The 18,702-nt window shown below is 60.9% G+C and overlaps 1 protein-coding gene across 1 annotated transcript in view; it reads right to left on the bottom strand.

Moving 5' to 3' along the window:
- The window catches only part of MUC6 (mucin 6, oligomeric mucus/gel-forming), a 28,411-nt gene continuing 9,709 nt past the window's right edge, over positions 1-18,702 (bottom strand). The window contains exons 25-32 of the mRNA XM_072792031.1: positions 18,468-18,624; positions 18,208-18,348; positions 17,986-18,048; positions 17,564-17,596; positions 16,511-16,738; positions 1,945-15,825; positions 1,122-1,224; positions 1-794 (exon numbers count right to left, since the gene is read on the bottom strand). Of these exons, the coding sequence (XP_072648132.1) occupies positions 617-794; positions 1,122-1,224; positions 1,945-15,825; positions 16,511-16,738; positions 17,564-17,596; positions 17,986-18,048; positions 18,208-18,348; positions 18,468-18,624 (14,784 nt within the window). The 3' untranslated portion in view covers positions 1-616. The remainder of the gene's footprint in view (positions 795-1,121; positions 1,225-1,944; positions 15,826-16,510; positions 16,739-17,563; positions 17,597-17,985; positions 18,049-18,207; positions 18,349-18,467; positions 18,625-18,702) is intronic.

Below are 18,702 nucleotides of genomic sequence, written 5' to 3'. Positions count from 1 at the left end.
TGTGTTGGCCAATGCTAGTTTATTTGTTATCTGTTCACAGTGCGTTGGTCTTGCATGGCATGTGTGATGCCCCTCCCCAGGGTGAGCTTGGTTGGTGGGCAGGTGCTGATACTGGCTGGTGCTTGCATCCTCCCCTCCCTTCCCTTCCCCGGCTGTAGTATCCTCGCCTTGATGTCACCTTTACTGCTGCCCTGTGCCTCTTCCTTGCTCGTCCCTTGCTCAGATGCCTTGCATCTCGTGGGACATGTGTCCCCTCTTCTCAGGCCTCCCGCTAGAGTGGCCTTTCCCGTTGCCCCCTCCCAGGCACCTGTTGCTCAGGCTGTTTCTGGGGGCTGGTTCTGGCAGGGATGGGTAGCCACCTTCAAAGTCTGAGAGGCTGTGTGGACGATCGACAGGTATGGCTAGGAGGCACCAGTTTATTGCCACCTGCTCGGCTTAGTCAGGGTCTGCAGCCCCTTCCTGGCAAGTGCCCTGGTAAGCTGTGTGTGGGGGCTTTTTGACGTTGTGCCTTGTGGAAGGTGAGGGGCTGCTGAGCACAGGAAACCAGTGTCAGGAGCGGTAGTGGGGCTGGTGTTGGGAGGGGTGCTTTGTCCTCACACCTGGGGGGCTGTTTCCTCTAGACCCCACAGTGCTGTGGACTACATGCACAGCTGCTGAACATCTGTAGTGTTAATACCAACTGCTGTCCCAGCACTTCAGGGTCTGAGCAGGGCAGCACAAACTGCTTCTGGTAGGAGCTGACGGGGTGGCAGCAGCTACAGTGGGTGTCCACTTGGTTCGTGTAGATGTTGAAGCTGCAAAGAAGCCAGAGCCAGGAGTGTGGGTCAGGGCCACCGCCCCCAGAGTGCTCCCATGGCTGCTGGACCACTCCAGAGAGAAGGATGTGGACCGAGTTTGAGTTAATAGGCGGGACCCTCGGGCAGGCCCCAGCACTCTTGGCCCCTGCTGACCTCCCCGGCTGTCAGGCAGTCAGCCTTAGGCAGGTGCCATGGACATTGGGAGCTGCTGAGGGTACCTGCCTTTCATCCTATCTCACTGGGGCCAGGAACTTGCTCTGGGATGGGGTCGGCTCTAAGCTCCGGTCCCAGCCCTGTTTGGAGGCTGCTTGGGACAGCACTCACCTGGCCGATGCAGGACAGGAACCCTCACAGCGGGTCACTGTCACATTGGCTGTGCACCCTCGGTACGTGACCTCCTCCTCAAGCTCCTTCACGTCACAGACCCCTGGGAGCCAAGATAGGTGTGGTCAGACGCCAGCCCCTGGGCATGGAGGGGGACTGACCCAGACCTGACCCTGAGGACAGGACATGTGACATGGGGATGAATGCGACTCAGTTGAGTATAGAGAGAGCAGATTGCAAGCTGCACAATTGTTTACATGAGGCGAGTATCCCTTCCTGCCTGTAGAGGGGTCTCCCCTGGGCTCCTACCCCTGCACTCGGGCCCCCAGCCCAGGCAATTTCGCCTTGTCCCAGCCCTGCTGACCTCAGATCTCACAGCTCTGCATAGGAACAAAGGCTGACGGTCTCTCATTTTGGGTGTTGCTGCTGAAAGCTGGATACCCTGGGAGTCCCTTAAATCAAGGGTTTTCTGAGGCCTGTGGGGCCACTATTGGGCCCCTCCCCTTGTGGCCCAACACCAGCCCTTTGGCATGGGTGACTGGTCTCCTGCAACCAGAACCTGCCAGAGGAATGGGGGGAGGCTGAGCTGCCTGCTGACCTCAAAAGAAGTGAAGGTGTTATGGGGAAGAAAGGAGATTGCTGTACAATGAATACGAAGCCCCTGTCAGTAGTGTGCACATTGGCTGAGAGGCAAGAGCATGGCTTGGAAGTCAGCGGGCAGTGTGAGAGGACAATGAAGGTGGGAGTCAACAGATGGAGGAGGCTGAGCTGAGTGACGCTAGCACAAAGGAAGCAAGGTGGATGAAAGAGATAAATTGCTTACCTGTAGAGCTGGATGGAGATGTCACCAGAGAGGAGACAGAGGGTCCCACAGTAGATAGGGATCCTATATTAGGAAGGGTTGAGCTCCCATGGCGAGAGGTTGGGGTGGTCAGGATGACAGTGGTCGGCAGCCTACTGATAGTAGATGGTCCAGTGGTGAGATTAGTGGTGGGAGAAGTAATTCCCATGGTGGATGAAAAGATACCAGATGTGGGGTTTCGAGTGGTAAGGGACGTAGACTGTGAAGTAGTAGAATGGGAAGAGAGATTGTGGGAGAAGGGGGTGCTGGGTGTGGTCTTGGTTGAAGAAGGAGGAATGATGGTGCTGGACACCGAGCTAGGACTCACATGGGGAAGAGGCTTAGTGGGCAGAGTAGAGGGGAGAAAAGTATGGGGGGAAGGAGAGGACCTGGAGGACAACATGGGGATGGAGGCACCTGAAGAATAAACAATGGAAGAAACAGAGGCAGTAATTGATGTGCTTGGAGAGCTTGAAGAAGTCAGAGTGTGGGAGATTGAACTTGAGCTGGAGAAGAATGGAGATGGAGTAGGGGATCCAGTGTGTGTGGCAGTGGAAATGGGAGAGGGCATGGGCTGCTGTGTTGGGCTGATGAAGATGTGGGAGGTGCGGGACACAGAGGACATGGTGGAGGTGGACGTGCGCGTGTGTCTAGCAGTGGAGTAGGGAGACGGTGTCGGTTCATATGTTGGGGTGATGACGAGATGGGAGGTGGGGGTCACCGAGGCTGTGGTGGAGGCAGACGTGTGCATGGAGAGGGTTGTCCCAGGGTGCGATGGGCTGGGGAAGGCGGAGGTATGGACGGAAGATACCTCCTGGTGGATAGGTGATGTTGGATGTGATGGTCGGGAGGTGGAGGTTTTGACTGTGCTGACCGAGGTAGGGGTGGCCGTGGTCCGCGTCAGTGGGGGTTTTGTGTGCGTGGGCTGTGTGCCTGTGCTGGGGCTGTGTGGAGACGGGGATGGGGTTCCAGTGTGTCTGGCAGTGGAGTGGGGAGAGGGCGTCGGTTGGTGTGTTGGACTGATGATCAGATGGGAGGTGCTGGTCACCGAGGACGTGGTGGAGGCGGACGCATGGGAGGAGATGGTGGTCTCGGGGCTTGATGGGCTGGGGAAGGCTGTGGTGGTCCGGAAGGATGTCCCTTTGGGGGGACCTGTGGAGTGGACTGTTTTGGTGGGAACAGCAGGCGAGGATGCAGCGTGAGAGGTGTGGGGAGTGTGCGGCTTGCTGGTCGCTGCTGAGCGAGTCCAGGAGGTCGTGGTCACTGTCCTAGGAGGGTGGTTGGAGATGGTGGTGGGATTGGGGGAAGATGCCTCCTGGTGGATCGGTGAGGTTGGATGTGACCGTGGGGAGGTGGAAGTTTTGACTGTGCTGACCGAGGTAGGGGTGGCCGTGGTCCGCGTCAGTGGGGGTTTTGTGTGCGTGGGCTGTGTGCCTGTGCCGGGGCTGTGTGGAGACGGGGATGGGGTTCCAGTGTGTCTGGCAGTGGAGTGAGGAGAGGGGGTCGGTTGGTGTGTTGGGCTGATGACCAGATGGGAGGTGCTGGTCACCGAGGACGTGGTGGAGGCTGACGCTAGGGAGGAGATGGTGGTCTCGGGGCTTGATGGGCTGGGGAAGGCTGTGGTAGTCCGGAAGGATGTCCCCGAAGGCGGACCTGTGGTGTGCGAGGTTTTGGTAGGGACAGAAGGTGTGGGTGCTGAGTGAGACGTTTGGAGCGTGTGGGGCGTGTGTGACTTGCTCGCCGTTGCTGAGTGAGTCGGGGAGGTTGCGAATCCCGTCCTCGGAGTCTGGTTGGAGGTGGTGCTGGAGTGGGTTGAAGAGGCCTCCTGGTGGATGGGTGCTGATGGATACGACTGTCGGGACGTGGAGGTTCTGGTTGTGCTGACCGAGGTAGGGGTGGCAGTGGTCTGGGTCAGTTGGGGTGTGGTGTGCGTGGGCTGTGTGCCTGTATCAGGGCTGTGGGGAGATGAGGATGGGGTTCCAGTGTGTCTGGCAGTGGAGTGGGGAGAGAGTGTCAGGTGTTGCGTTGGAGTGATGACGAGATGGGAGGTGGGGGTCACCGAGGATGTGCTGGAGGCAGACATGTGAGTGGAGACGGTGGTCTCGGGGCGGGAAGGGCTGGGAAAGGCGGTGGTAGTCCGGAAGGATGTCCCGGTAGGGGGACCTGTGGTGTGGACTGTGCTGGTGGGGACAGCAGGTGAGGATGCAGTGTGAGAGGAGTGGGGAGTGTGCGGCTTGCTGGTCACTGTCCTAGGAGGGTGGTTGGAGATGGTGGTGGGATGGGCGGAAGATGCCTCCTGGTGGATAGGTGATGTTGTATGTGACTGTGGGGAGGTGGAAGTTTTGACTGTGCTGACCGAGGTTGGGGTGGCCGTGGTCCGCGTCAGTGGGGGTTTTGTGTGCGTGGGCTGTGTGCCTGTGCCGGGGCTGTGTGGAGTCGGGGATGGGGTTCCAGTGAGTCTGGCAGTGGAGTGGGGAGAGGGGGTCGGTTCGTATGTTGGGCTGATGACCAGGTGGGAGGTGGTGGTTACCGAGGATGTGCTGGAGGCGGACGCATGGGAGGAGATGGTGGTCTCGGGGCTTGATGGGCTGGGGAAGGCTGTGGTGGTCCGGAAGGATGTCCCGGTAGGGGGACCTGTGGAGTGGACTGTTTTGGTGGGAGCAGCAGGCGAGGATGCAGCGTGAGAGGTGTGGGGAGTGTGCGGCTTGCTGGTCGCTGCTGAGCGAGTCCAGGAGGTTGTGGTCACTGTCCTAGGAGAGTGGTTGGAGATTGTGGTGGGATGGGCGGAAGATGCCTCCTCGTGGATAGGTGATGTTCGTTGTGACCGTGGGGAGGTGGAAGTTCTGACTGTGCTGACCGAGGTAGGGGTGGCCGTGGTCCGCGTCAGTGGGGGTTTTGTGTGCGTGGGCTGTATGCCTGTGCCGGGGCTGTGTGGAGACTGGGATGGGGTTCCAGTGTGTCTGGCAGTGGAGTGGGGAGAGGGCGTCGGTTGGTGTGTTGGGCTGATGATCAGATGGGAGGTGCTGGTCACCGAGGACGTGGTGGAGGCGGACACATGGGAGGAGATGGTGGTCTCGGAGCTTGATGGGCTGGGGAAGGCTGTAGTGGTCCGGAAGGATGTCCCGGTAGGGGGACCTGTGGAGTGGACTGTGCTGGTGGGGACAGCAGGCGAGGATGCAGCGTGAGAGGTGTGGGGAGTGTGCGACTTGCTGGTCGCTGCTGAGCGAGTCCAGGAGGTCGTGGTCACTGTCCTAGGAGGGTGGTTGGAGATGGTTGTGGGATGGGCGGAAGATGTCTCCTGGTGGATAGGTGATGTTGGATGTGACCGTGGGGAGGTGGAGGTGTTGACAGTGCTGACCGAGGTAGGGGTGGCCGTGGTCCGCGTCAGTGGGGGTTTTGTGTGCGTGGGCTGTGTGCCTGTGCCGAGGCTGTGTGGAGACGGGGATGGGGTTCCAGTGTGTCTGGTAGTGGAGTGAGGAGAGGGGGTCGGTTGGTGTGTTGGGCTGATGACCAGATGGGAGGTGCTGGTCACCGAGGACGTGGTGGAGGCGGACGCATGGGAGGAGATGGTGGTGTCGGTGCTTGATGGGCTGGGGAAGGCTGTGGTGGTCCGGAAGGATGTCCCGGTAGGGGGACCTGTGGTGTGGGCTGCGCTGGTGGGGACAGCAGGCGAGGATGTAGCGTGAGAGGTGTGGGGAGTGTGCGGCTTGCTGGTCGCTGCTGAGCGAGTCCAGGAGGTTGTGGTCACTGTCGTAGGAGCGTGGTTGGAGATTGTGGTGGGATGGGCGGAAGATGCCTCCTCGTGGATAGGTGATGTTCGTTGTGACCGTGGGGAGGTGGAAGTTTTGACTGTGCTGACCGAGGTAGGGGTGGCCGTGGTCCGCGTCAGTGGGGGTTTTGTGTGCGTGGGCTGTGTGCCTGTGCCGAGGCTGTGTGGAGACGGGGATGGGGTTCCAGTGTGTCTGGCAGTGGAGTGAGGAGAGGGGGTCGGTTGGTGTGTTGGGCTGATGACCAGATGGGAGGTGCTGGTCACCGAGGACGTGGTGGAGGCTGACGCTAGGGAGGAGATGGTGGTCTCGGGGCTTGATGGGCTGGGGAAGGCTGTGGTAGTCCGGAAGGATGTCCCCGAAGGCGGACCTGTGGTGTGCGAGGTTTTGGTAGGGACAGAAGGTGTGGGCGCTGAGTGAGACGTTTGGAGCGTGTGGGGCGTGTGTGACTTGCTCGCCGTTGCTGAGTGAGTCGGGGAGGTTGCGAATCCCGTCCTCGGAGTCTGGTTGGAGGTGGTGCTGGAGTGGGTTGAAGAGGCCTCCTGGTGGATGGGTGCTGATGGATACGACTGTCGGGACGTGGAGGTTCTGGTTGTGCTGACCGAGGTAGGGGTGGCAGTGGTCTGGGTCAGTTGGGGTGTGGTGTGCGTGGGCTGTGTGCCTGTATCAGGGCTGTGGGGAGATGAGGATGGGGTTCCAGTGTGTCTGGCAGTGGAGTGGGGAGAGAGTGTCAGGTGTTGCGTTGGAGTGATGACGAGATGGGAGGTGGGGGTCACCGAGGATGTGCTGGAGGCAGACATGTGAGTGGAGACGGAGGTCTCGGGGCGGGAAGGGCTGGGAAAGGCGGTGGTAGTCCGGAAGGATGTCCCGGTAGGGGGACCTGAGGTGTGGACTGTGCTGGTGGGGACAGCAGGTGAGGATGCAGTGTGAGAGGTGTGGGGAGTGTGCGGCTTGCTGGTCACTGTCCTAGGAGGGTGGTTGGAGATGGTGGTGGGATGGGCAGAAGATGCCTCCTGGTGGATCGGTGATGTTGGATGTGACCGTGGGGAGGTGGAAGTTTTGACTGTGCTGACCAAGGTAGGGGTGGCCGTGGTCCGCGTCAGTGGGGGTTTTGTGTGCGTGGGCTGTGTGCCTGTGCCGGGGCTGTGTGGAGACGGGGATGGGGTTCCAGTGAGTCTGGCAGTGGAGTGGGGAGAGGGGGTCGGTTCGTATGTTGGGCTGATGACCAGGTGGGAGGTGCTGGTCACCGAGGACGTGGTGGAGGCGGACGCATGGGAGGAGATGGTGGTCTCGGAGCTTGATGGGCTGGAGAAGGCTGTGGTGGTCTGGAAGGATGTCCCGGTAGGGGGACCTGTGGAGTGGACTGTTTTGGTGGGAACAGCAGGCGAGGATGCAGCGTGAGAGGTGTGGGGAGTGTGCGGCTTGCTGGTCGCTGCTGAGCGAGTCCAGGAGGTCGTGGTCACTGTCCTAGGAGGGTGGTTGGAGATGGTGGTGGGATGGGGGGAAGATGCCTCCTGGTGGATCGGTGAGGTTGGATGTGACCGTGTGGAGGTGGAAGTTTTGACTGTGCTGACCGAGGTAGGGGTGGCCGTGGTCCGCGTCAGTGGGGATTTTGTGTGCGTGGGCTGTGTGCCAGTGCTGGGGCTGTGTGGAGACGGGGATGGGGTTCCAGTGTGTCTGGTAGTGGAGTGGGGAGAGGGCGTCGGTTGGTGTGTTGGTCTGGTGACCAGATGGGAGGTGCTGGTCACCGAGGACGTGGTGGAGGCGGACGCATGGGAGGAGATGGTGGTCTCGGGGCTTGATGGGCTGGGGAAGGCTGTGGTGGTCCGGAAGGATGTCCCTTTGGGGGGACCTGTGGAGTGGACTGTTTTGGTGGGAACAGCAGGCGAGGATGCAGCGTGAGAGGTGTGGGGAGTGTGCGGCTTGCTGGTCGCTGCTGAGCGAGTCCAGGAGGTCGTGGTCACTGTCCTAGGAGGGTGGTTGGAGATGGTTGTGGGATGGGCGGAAGATGCCTCCTGGTGGATAGGTGATGTTGGATGTGACCGTGGGGAGGTGGAAGTTTTGACTGTGCTGACCGAGGTAGGGGTGGCCGTGGTCCGCGTCAGTGGGGGTTTTGTGTGCGTGGGCTGTGTGCCTGTACTGGGGCTGTGTGGAGACGGGGATGGGGTTCCAGTGTGTCTGGTAGTGGAGTGGGGAGAGGGGGTCGGTTCGTATGTTGGGCTGATGACCAGGTGGGAGGTGGTGGTTACCGAGGATGTGCTGGAGGCAGACATGTGAGTGGAGACGGTGGTCTCGGGGCTTGATGGGCTGGGGAAGGCTGTGGTGGTCCGGAAGGATGTTCCGGTAGGGGGACCTGTGCTGTGGACTGTGCTGGTGGGGACAGCAGGTGAGGATGCAGCGTGAGAGGTGTGGGGAGTGTGCGGCTTGCTGGTTGCTGCTGAGCGAGTCCAGGAGGTCGTGGTCAATGTCCTAGGAGGGTGGTTGGAGATGGTGGTGGGATGGGCAGAAGATGCCTCCTGGTGGATCGGTGAGGTTGGATGTGACCGTGGGGAGGTGGAGGTGTTGACTGTGCTGATCGAGGTAGGGGTGGCCGTGGTCCGCGTCAGTGGGGGTTTTGTGTGCGTGGGCTGTGTGCCTGTGCCGGGGCTGTGTGGAGACTGGGATGGGGTTCCAGTGTGTCTGGCAGTGGAGTGGGGAGAGGGGGTCGGTTGGTGTGTTGGACTGATGATCAGATGGGAGGTGCTGGTCACCGAGGACGTGGTGGAGGCGGACGCATGGGAGGAGATGGTGGTCTCGGGGCTTGATGGGCTGGAGAAGGCTGTGGTGGTCCGGAAGGATGTCCCGGTAGGGGGACCTGTGGAGTGGACTGTGCTGGTGGGGACAGCAGGCGAGGATGCAGCGTGAGAGGTGTGGGGAGTGTGCGGCTTGCTGGTCGCTGCTGAGCGAGTCCAAGAGGTCGTGGTCACTGTCCTAGGAGGGTGGTTGGAGATGGTGGTGGGATGGGGGGAAGATGCCTCCTGGTGGATCAGTGAGGTTGGATGTGACCGTGGGGAGGTGGAAGTTTTGACTGTGCTGACCGAGGTAGGGGTGGCCGTGGTCCGCGTCAGTGGGGGTTTTGTGTGCGTGGGCTGTGTGCCTGTACTGGGGCTGTGTGGAGACGGGGATGGGGTTCCAGTGTGTCTGGTAGTGGAGTGAGGAGAGGGGGTCGGTTGGTGTGTTGGGCTGATGACCAGATGGGAGGTGCTGGTCACCGAGGACGTGGTGGAGGCCGACGCATGGGAGGAGATGGTGGTCTCGGGGCTTGATGGGCTGGGGAAGGCTGTGGTAGTCCGGAAGGATGTCCCTGAAGGCAGACCTGTGGTGTGCGAGGTTTTGGTAGGGACAGAAGGTGTGGGCGCTGAGTGAGACGTTAGGAGCGTGTGGGGTGTGTGTGACTTGCTCGCCGTTGCTGAGTGAGTCGGGGAGGTTGCGAATCCCGTCCTTGGAGTCTGGTTGGAGGTGGTGCTGGAGTGGGTTGAAGAGGCCTCCTGGTGGATGGGTGCTGATGGATACGACTGTCGGGACGTGGAGGTTCTGGTTGTGCTGACCGAGGTAGGGGTGGCGGTGGTCCGGGTCAGTTGGGGTGTGGTGTGCGTGGGCTGTGTGCCTGTATCGGGGCTGTGGGGAGATGAGGATGGGGTTCCAGTGTGTCTGGCAGTGGAGTGGGGAGAGGGTGTCGGGTGTTGTGTTGGAGTGATGATGAGATGGGAGGTGGGGGTCACCGAGGATGTGCTGGAGGCAGACATGTGAGTGGAGACGGTGGTCTCGGGGCGGGAAGGGCTGGGAAAGGCGGTGGTAGTCCGGAAGGATGTCCCGGTAGGGGGACCTGAGGTGTGGACTGTGCTGGTGGGGACAGCAGGTGAGGATGCAGTGTGAGAGGTGTGGGGAGTGTGCGGCTTGCTGGTCACTGTCCTAGGAGGGTGGTTGGAGATGGTGGTGGGATGGGCAGAAGATGCCTCCTGGTGGATCGGTGATGTTGGATGTGACCGTGGGGAGGTGGAAGTTTTGACTGTGCTGACCAAGGTAGGGGTGGCCGTGGTCCGCGTCAGTGGGGGTTTTGTGTGCGTGGGCTGTGTGCCTGTGCCGGGGCTGTGTGGAGACGGGGATGGGGTTCCAGTGAGTCTGGCAGTGGAGTGGGGAGAGGGGGTCGGTTCGTATGTTGGGCTGATGACCAGGTGGGAGGTGCTGGTCACCGAGGACGTGGTGGAGGCGGACGCATGGGAGGAGATGGTGGTCTCGGAGCTTGATGGGCTGGGGAAGGCTGTGGTGGTCCGGAAGGATGTCCCGGTAGGGGGACCTGTGGAGTGGACTGTTTTGGTGGGAGCAGCAGGCGAGGATGCAGCGTGAGAGGTGTGGGGAGTGTGCGGCTTGCTGGTCGCTGCTGAGCGAGTCCAGGAGGTGGTGGTCACTGTCCTAGGAGGGTGGTTGGAGATGGTGGTGGGATGGGCAGAAGATGCCTCCTGGTGGATCGGTGAGGTTGGATGTGACCGTGGGGAGGTGGAAGTTTTGACTGTGCTGACCGAGGTAGGGGTGGCCGTGGTCCGCGTCAGTGGGGGTTTTGTGTGCGTGGGCTGTGTGCCTGTGCTGGGGCTGTGTGGAGACGGGGATGGGGTTCCAGTGTGTCTGGCAGTGGAGTGGGGAGAGGGGGTCGGTTGGTGTGTTGGTCTGGTGACCAGATGGGAGGTGCTGGTCACTGAGGACGTGGTGGAGGCGGACGCATGGGAGGAGATGGTGGTCTCGGGGCTTGATGGGCTGGAGAAGGCTGTGGTCGTCCGGAAGGATGTCCCGGTAGGGGGACCTGTGGAGTGGACTGTGCTGGTGGGGACAGCAGGCGAGGATGCAGCGTGAGAGGTGTGGGGAGTGTGCGGCTTGCTGGTCGCTGCTGAGCGAGTCCAGGAGGTCGTGGTCACTGTCCTAGGAGGGTGGTTGGAGATGGTGGTGGGATGGGGGGAAGATGCCTCCTGGTGGATCGGTGAGGTTGGATGTGACCGTGTGGAGGTGGAAGTTTTGACTGTGCTGACCAAGGTAGGGGTGGCCGTGGTCCGCGTCAGTGGGGGTTTTGTGTGCGTGGGCTGTGTGCCTGTGCCGGGGCTGTGTGGAGACGGGGATGGGGTTCCAGTGTGTCTGGCAGTGGAGTGGGGAGAGGGCGTCGGTTGGTGTGTTGGTCTGGTGACCAGATGGGAGGTGCTGGTCACCGAGGACGTGGTGGAGGCGGACGCATGGGAGTAGATGGTGGTCTCGGAGCTTGATGGGCTGGGGAAGGCTGTGGTGGTCCGGAAGGATGTCCCGGTAGGGGGACCTGTGGAGTGGACTGTTTTGGTGGGAGCAGCAGGCGAGGATGCAGCGTGAGTTGTGTGGGGAGTGTGCGGCTTGCTGGTCGCTGCTGAGCGAGTCCAAGAGGTCGTGGTCACTGTCCTAGGAGGGTGGTTGGAGATGGTGGTGGGATGGGGGGAAGATGCCTCCTGGTGGATCGGTGAGGTTGGATGTGACCGTGGGGAGGTGGAAGTTTTGACTGTGCTGACCGAGGTAGGGGTGGCCGTGGTCCGCGTCAGTGGGGGTTTTGTGTGCGTGGGCTGTGTGCCTGTACTGGGGCTGTGTGGAGACGGGGATGGGGTTCCAGTGTGTCTGGCAGTGGAGTGGGGAGAGGTCGTCGGTTGGTGTGTTGGGCTGATGACCAGATGGGAGGTGCTGGTCACCGAGGACGTGGTGGAGGCGGACGCATGGGAGGAGATGGTGGTCTCGGGGCTTGATGGGCTGGGGAAGGCTGTGGTGGTCCGGAAGGATGTCCCGTTAGGGGGACCTGTGGAGTGGACTGTTTTGGTGGGAACAGCAGGCGAGGATGCAGCGTGAGAGGTGTGGGGAGTGTGCGGCTTGCTGGTCGCTGCTGAGCGAGTCCAGGAGGTCGTGGTCACTGTCCTAGGAGGGTGGTTGGAGATGGTTGTGGGGTGGGCGGAAGATGCCTCCTGGTGGATAGGTGATGTTGGATGTGACCGTGGGGAGGTGGAAGTTTTGACTGTGCTGACCGAGGTAGGGGTGGCCGTGGTCCGCGTCAGTGGGGGTTTTGTGTGCGTGGGCTGTGTGCCTGTGCCGGGGCTGTGTGGAGACGGGGATGGGGTTCCAGTGTGTCTGGCAGTGGAGTGGGGAGAGGGCGTCGGTTGGTGTGTTGGGCTGATGACCAGATGGGAGGTGCTGGTCACCGAGGACGTGGTGGAGGCGGACGCATGGGAGGAGATGGTGGTCTCGGGGCTTGATGGGCTGGGGAAGGCTGTGGTGGTCCGGAAGGATGTCCCGTTAGGGGGACCTGTGGAGTGGACTGTTTTGGTGGGAACAGCAGGCGAGGATGCAGCGTGAGAGGTGTGGGGAGTGTGCGGCTTGCTGGTCGCTGCTGAGCGAGTCCAGGAGGTCGTGGTCACTGTCCTAGGAGGGTGGTTGGAGATGGTGGTGGGATGGGGGGAAGATGCCTCCTGGTGGATCGGTGATGTTGGATGTGACCGTGGGGAGGTGGAAGTTTTGACTGTGCTGACCGAGGTAGGGGTGGCCGTGGTCCGCGTCAGTGGGGATTTTGTGTGCGTGGGCTGTGTGCCTGTACTGGGGCTGTGTGGAGACGGGGATGGGGTTCCAGTGTGTCTGGCAGTGGAGTGGGGAGAGGGGGTCGGTTGGTGTGTTGGACTGATGATCAGATGGGAGGTGCTGGTCACCGAGGACGTGGTGGAGGCGGACGCATGGGAGGAGATGGTGGTCTCGGGGCTTGATGGGCTGGAGAAGGCTGTGGTGGTCCGGAAGGATGTCCCTTTGGGGGGACCTGTGGAGTGGACTGTTTTGGTGGGAGCAGCAGGCGAGGATGCAGCGTGAGAGGTGTGGGGAGTGTGCGGCTTGCTGGTCGCTGCTGAGCGAGTCCAGGAGGTCGTGGTCACTGTCCTAGGAGGGTGGTTGGAGATGGTGGTGGGATGGGCAGAAGATGCCTCCTGGTGGATCGGTGAGGTTGGATGTGACCGTGGGGAGGTGGAAGTTTTGACTGTGCTGACCGAGGTAGGGGTGGCCGTGGTCCGCGTCAGTGGGGGTTTTGTGTGCGTGGGCTGTGTGCCTGTGCTGGGGCTGTGTGGAGACGGGGATGGGGTTCCAGTGTGTCTGGCAGTGGAGTGGGGAGAGGGGGTCGGTTGGTGTGTTGGTCTGGTGACCAGATGGGAGGTGCTGGTCACTGAGGACGTGGTGGAGGCGGACGCATGGGAGGAGATGGTGGTCTCGGGGCTTGATGGGCTGGAGAAGGCTGTGGTCGTCCGGAAGGATGTCCCGGTAGGGGGACCTGTGGAGTGGACTGTGCTGGTGGGGACATAAGGCGAGGATGCAGCGTGAGAGGTGTGGGGAGTGTGCGGCTTGCTGGTCGCTGCTGAGCGAGTCCAGGAGGTCGTGGTCACTGTCCTAGGAGGGTGGTTGGAGATGGTGGTGGGATGGGGGGAAGATGCCTCCTGGTGGATCGGTGAGGTTGGATGTGACCGTGTGGAGGTGGAAGTTTTGACTGTGCTGACCGAGGTAGGGGTGGCCGTGGTCCGCGTCAGTGGGGGTTTTGTGTGCGTGGGCTGTGTGCCTGTGCCGGGGCTGTGTGGAGACGGGGATGGGGTTCCAGTGTGTCTGGCAGTGGAGTGGGGAGAGGGCGTCGGTTGGTGTGTTGGGCTGGTGACCAGATGGGAGGTGCTGGTCACCGAGGACGTGGTGGAGGCGGACGCATGGGAGTAGATGGTGGTCTCGGAGCTTGATGGGCTGGGGAAGGCTGTGGTGGTCCGGAAGGATGTCCCGGTAGGGGGACCTGTGGAGTGGACTGTTTTGGTGGGAGCAGCAGGCGAGGATGCAGCGTGAGTTGTGTGGGGAGTGTGCGGCTTGCTGGTCGCTGCTGAGCGAGTCCAGGAGGTCGTGGTCACTGTCCTAGGAGGGTGGTTGGAGATGGTGGTGGGATGGGGGGAAGATGCCTCCTGGTGGATCGGTGAGGTTGGATGTGACCGTGGGGAGGTGGAAGTTTTGACTGTGCTGACCGAGGTAGGGGTGGCCGTGGTCCGCGTCAGTGGGGGTTTTGTGTGCGTGGGCTGTGTGCCTGTACTGGGGCTGTGTGGAGACGGGGATGGGGTTCCAGTGTGTCTGGCAGTGGAGTGGGGAGAGGTCGTCGGTTGGTGTGTTGGGCTGATGACCAGATGGGAGGTGCTGGTCACCGAGGACGTGGTGGAGGCGGATGCATGGGAGGAGATGGTGGTCTCGGGGCTTGATGGGCTGGGGAAGGCTGTGGTGGTCCGGAAGGATGTCCCGTTAGGGGGACCTGTGGAGTGGACTGTTTTGGTGGGAACAGCAGGCGAGGATGCAGCGTGAGAGGTGTGGGGAGTGTGCGGCTTGCTGGTCGCTGCTGAGCGAGTCCAGGAGGTCGTGGTCACTGTCCTAGGAGGGTGGTTGGAGATGGTTGTGGGGTGGGCGGAAGATGCCTCCTGGTGGATAGGTGATGTTGGATGTGACCGTGGGGAGGTGGAAGTTTTGACTGTGCTGACCGAGGTAGGGGTGGCCGTGGTCCGCGTCAGTGGGGGTTTTGTGTGCGTGGGCTGTGTGCCTGTACTGGGGCTGTGTGGAGACGGGGATGGGGTTCCAGTGTGTCTGGCAGTGGAGTGGGGAGAGGGCGTCGGTTGGTGTGTTGGGCTGATGACCAGATGGGAGGTGCTGGTCACCGAGGACGTGGTGGAGGCGGACGCATGGGAGGAGATGGTGGTCTCGGGGCTTGATGGGCTGGGGAAGGCTGTGGTGGTCCGGAAGGATGTCCCGTTAGGGGGACCTGTGGAGTGGACTGTTTTGGTGGGAACAGCAGGCGAGGATGCAGCGTGAGAGGTGTGGGGAGTGTGCGGCTTGCTGGTCGCTGCTGAGCGAGTCCAGGAGGTCGTGGTCACTGTCCTAGGAGGGTGGTTGGAGATGGTTGTGGGGTGGGCGGAAGATGCCTCCTGGTGGATAGGTGATGTTGGATGTGACCGTGGGGAGGTGGAAGTTTTGACTGTGCTGACCGAGGTAGGGGTGGCCGTGGTCCGCGTCAGTGGGGGTTTTGTGTGCGTGGGCTGTGTGCCTGTGCCGGGGCTGTGTGGAGACGGGGATGGGGTTCCAGTGTGTCTGGCAGTGGAGTGGGGAGAGGGCGTCGGTTCGTATGTTGGGCTGATGACCAGGTGGGAGGTGGTGGTTACCGAGGATGTGCTGGAGGCAGACATGTGAGTGGAGACGGTGGTCTCGGGGCTTGATGGGCTGGGGAAGGCTGTGGTGGTCCGGAAGGATGTTCCGGTAGGGGGACCTGTGCTGTGGACTGTGCTGGTGGGGACAGCAGGTGAGGATGCAGCGTGAGAGGTGTGGGGAGTGTGCGGCTTGCTGGTTGCTGCTGAGCGAGTCCAGGAGGTCGTGGTCAATGTCCTAGGAGGGTGGTTGGAGATGGTGGTGGGATGGGCAGAAGATGCCTCCTGGTGGATCGGTGAGGTTGGATGTGACCGTGGGGAGGTGGAGGTGTTGACTGTGCTGATCGAGGTAGGGGTGGCCGTGGTCCGCGTCAGTGGGGGTTTTGTGTGCGTGGGCTGTGTGCCTGTGCCGGGGCTGTGTGGAGACGGGGATGGGGTTCCAGTGTGTCTGGCAGTGGAGTGGGGAGAGGGGGTCGGTTCGTATGTTGGGCTGATGACGAGGTGGGAGGTGGGGGTCACCGAGGATGTGCTGGAGGCAGACATGTGAGTAGAGAGGGTGGTCTCGGCGTGGGATGGGCTGGGGAAGCCTGTGGTGGTCCGGAAGGATGTCCCGGTGGGGGAACCTGTGGTGTGGAGTGTGTTTGTGGGGACAGCAGGCGAGGGCGTAGGGTGAAAGGTATGGGTGGTGTGTAAAGTGAGAGGTGTGTTTGTGATACGGCTTGTCTCTGTTGTTGTCTCGTGTGTGTGCGGTAGGTAGTGAGTCGTTAGCTGGCTGTTTTCGGTTACTGTAGTCTCCTGGGATCGAATGGTCTCCATGCTCTTTGTTTCCGTGGTCATAGGTGTGTTTCGTGTCGAAGTGTGTTTCGGGGATGCTGTGGGAAATAAGGTGAGTCAGACTTGCCGTTCCCTGTGTGCTCAGTTGCCTCTGTGACCCATTGTGTCCTCTGTTATGCCCCGTTAATCTTTCCCTCCTGTTGGTTCTGTGGTAGCAGTGTTCCTGGCCTTGTTTGTGTGTCTTTTCCTGTATGTATGTCAGTCACTCATGTTTTTTGTTTGCATTTGTATCCCGTTTTAGGTAATTCTTGTGTAGTATGTCTATTCGGTTTCGTCCCTGTGACTCTTGCCCCACTGGTCCCCTGTCCTGGGTCAGGAGGTTATTTTTGTTTGGGTTAGTGTGTTCCTGCTTGGACCACCTGTTCTGTCCTTGGGATGGCTGTTTTCTTCTGGTTACTCTGAATCAATGGGGACATTTTGTTGTTGCATCTGAGGGGTCAGGACTGCACTTTTGTTAGGCACAGTTGTTAGCATTGATATGTCCTCAGTATGTGACTCATTGGGGTGGATGGGTCGTGGTGGTTAGGAGCTGTGGCACTTTCTCCGTGAAGCACTGAAGGAGTATAGTTTGTATGGTGTGCTCAGGGTTGGTGCTTGGTTGGTGTCCCCGCATTTTGGCCAAAAGTGGACCTTGCAGCTCCACAGAGCCCCCTACCACCTCGTTGGGTTCCTGGCATTTGTGTGTCTCCCCTTTTTGGAGACAGGCATATGGGGTTTGCTTACTTGTTGGGGGTCCTCTGGAGGTCTCTGAGATTTCTTTGGTCCTTGGTGCTGCCGTGGTGTGCTCCGTGGACCGAGCTGTGGATTGCATTGCTGAGCTGAACATTGAAGCTGTGAACTTCATTGTGGTCTGTGTCTCGGTGGGTCCTGTCGCTGTAGACTTGAGTGTGGTCATTGGGGTTGGTGCTGATGTAGCCCGTGGGGTGATGGCAGAGATGGATCGAGGTGACTCTGCAGGGAGCAGCACTCAGAACATTCCTCCAGAGCCCTCTGCCCTCTCCCACTGAGTCTAAGGGCTCTGCCCCCCGAACCCCATGGGAATAGGTGGCTTTCCCTCGCTCACAGCCACGGCCTCCCTGGCTGCATGGATTGAGTGGCCTCAGTGGCATTTTCAGGGTCTGTCCACCCACCCTTGCTAATAGGATGCATGTCTTATTGCCTCATGGTGTCTGGGCCGCTGGAAGAGGTTCTGCTGGGTGGGGCGGGGTGGGCTGCACGGAGGCTAATGTGTGCTCCAGGGGGGTATCTAGGTGGCATGTCCTGCATGTTTTCTTTCATTAGGATCAAGGCAGCAAAGAGCGGTCACATTCTGTGATGGGTTATTTTTTGGAATTTGGGCTCTGGCCTCAAGCACAGGGGACTCTGTGCCTAAGAATGACCTCTGGGGAACATTGTGTTATTGAGCACATGTAGGGCCCCATCCCCCACTGCCCACCCTCACCCTGACCTTTATGTCACCCTGCTGTGCTCATGCCTGCCCATGGGGGCTGTGATGGACCTGCCAGGGGCAGGCTCTGTGTGTGCCCCTTGCCCTCTGACTCCTAGTTAGGTGGTACCTGCTGCTCCCTCCGTGCAGAGCAGCCCCAGGGGCACCCCAGGCTTGGTCCCTGGCCCAGCCCACCCCCACCACTGGCTGGGGACACAGGGACCACAGCAGTGTTGCAGGCCAGGCACCCAACAGATACAGACTGGGCTGGCTGGGGGCCATCCTGCTGAGCCAGGATGGAGCTGGGGCTGGGCCTGCTTCACCTTGACACCTAGTGTGTGTGTAATCACCTGTGGTGGGTCTCGGCGTGGTGGGCGGCGACACTGCAAGAAGAGGGGCCGTCAGGAGCGCTGCCCCCCTGCCCAGCTGAGGACCCAGGGGGTGGAGCCGCCGCAGAGGGGCCTGGACCCCTGCTCCTGGTCTTCATCCCTGTCTTAATCCCTGTCCCATCCCACCGTCAGGCAGTGATGCAGGCAGCAGGCTGGCAGGGTTGGGTCTGCCCTTGGCTAGCCACTGGGGAAGTTGATGGCAGGGACAGGGGAGAAAGGGGAGGCTGGTGCTCTCCCTGTTTCTGTTGACTCGGCCCAGATGGCCTGGGTCCTGGGGAGTCTCCGCACCTCAGGGCACCGCCGTGGGGAGGGGGCTGCCAGTAGGTTGGCAGCTCCAGCCCGAGGCTGGGTGGAGTGGGGCTTTGGGCGATTAGGGAGCTTACTGCAGGGAACGCAGGTCCCTGTGTTCTGGTCGAAGTACTCGTGCTGGGAGCAGTTGTAGCAGCCTGGGGAGGGGGTTACACAGGATGTTATGTGGAGCCCCCTCCTCCCCAGGCCTGGCCCTCTCTCTTGTCTGTCCATCCACATCTAGTCCCTGCCTCTGCTTTCACCCCCAAACGCCCGCCCTCCTTGGCCCCTGCCTGTTGCCAGCTGTCAGCCAGTACCTTCGGTGTTGGTGTGTGGGAGACTCTGTGGGTGCTGAGGGCAGAGGCACGGCTGGTAGTGCCATGTGCAGTTGGCATCCTGGTTGTACTGGTACGCCCCATCCTCATGCGTGTGGGTGTTGTAGTAGTCACAGTAGATGGCTGGAAGAGGTGGTGCCTGTCAGGCCCTTGGTGTGCAGCCAGAGGGCCTGAACATGTGCCACAACCACCAGGGAGAGCGCTGCCTCCAGGGAGCTCTGTGGCAGGGGTGGGGCACTCACGGCAGAAGTCCGGGGTCCTCCAGTCCACGCACACGCCCTTGTCCAGGCAGGCCTTGGCATAGGCCGCCACCGCATCACATAGGCACTCGCAGTCCCCAGTGGTGTCGCAGCCACATGCATCTTGTACACAAGCCTCGTAGTAGGGCAGGTGGTACACCTGTGGGAATGGGCCCTCAGTGCCTGCCCTGTGGCCAGGGCTGTGCTGGGAGCCATTGCAGGCCGTGCACCCCGAGGT

The sequence above is a fragment of the Canis lupus genome, chromosome 21 (assembly GCF_048164855.1).
Source record: "Canis lupus baileyi chromosome 21, mCanLup2.hap1, whole genome shotgun sequence".
In the NCBI taxonomy this organism is placed as follows: Eukaryota; Metazoa; Chordata; class Mammalia; order Carnivora; family Canidae; genus Canis; species Canis lupus.
Note: the sequence above shows the minus strand (reverse complement) of the source record. Positions and strands in the feature narration are given on the sequence as shown.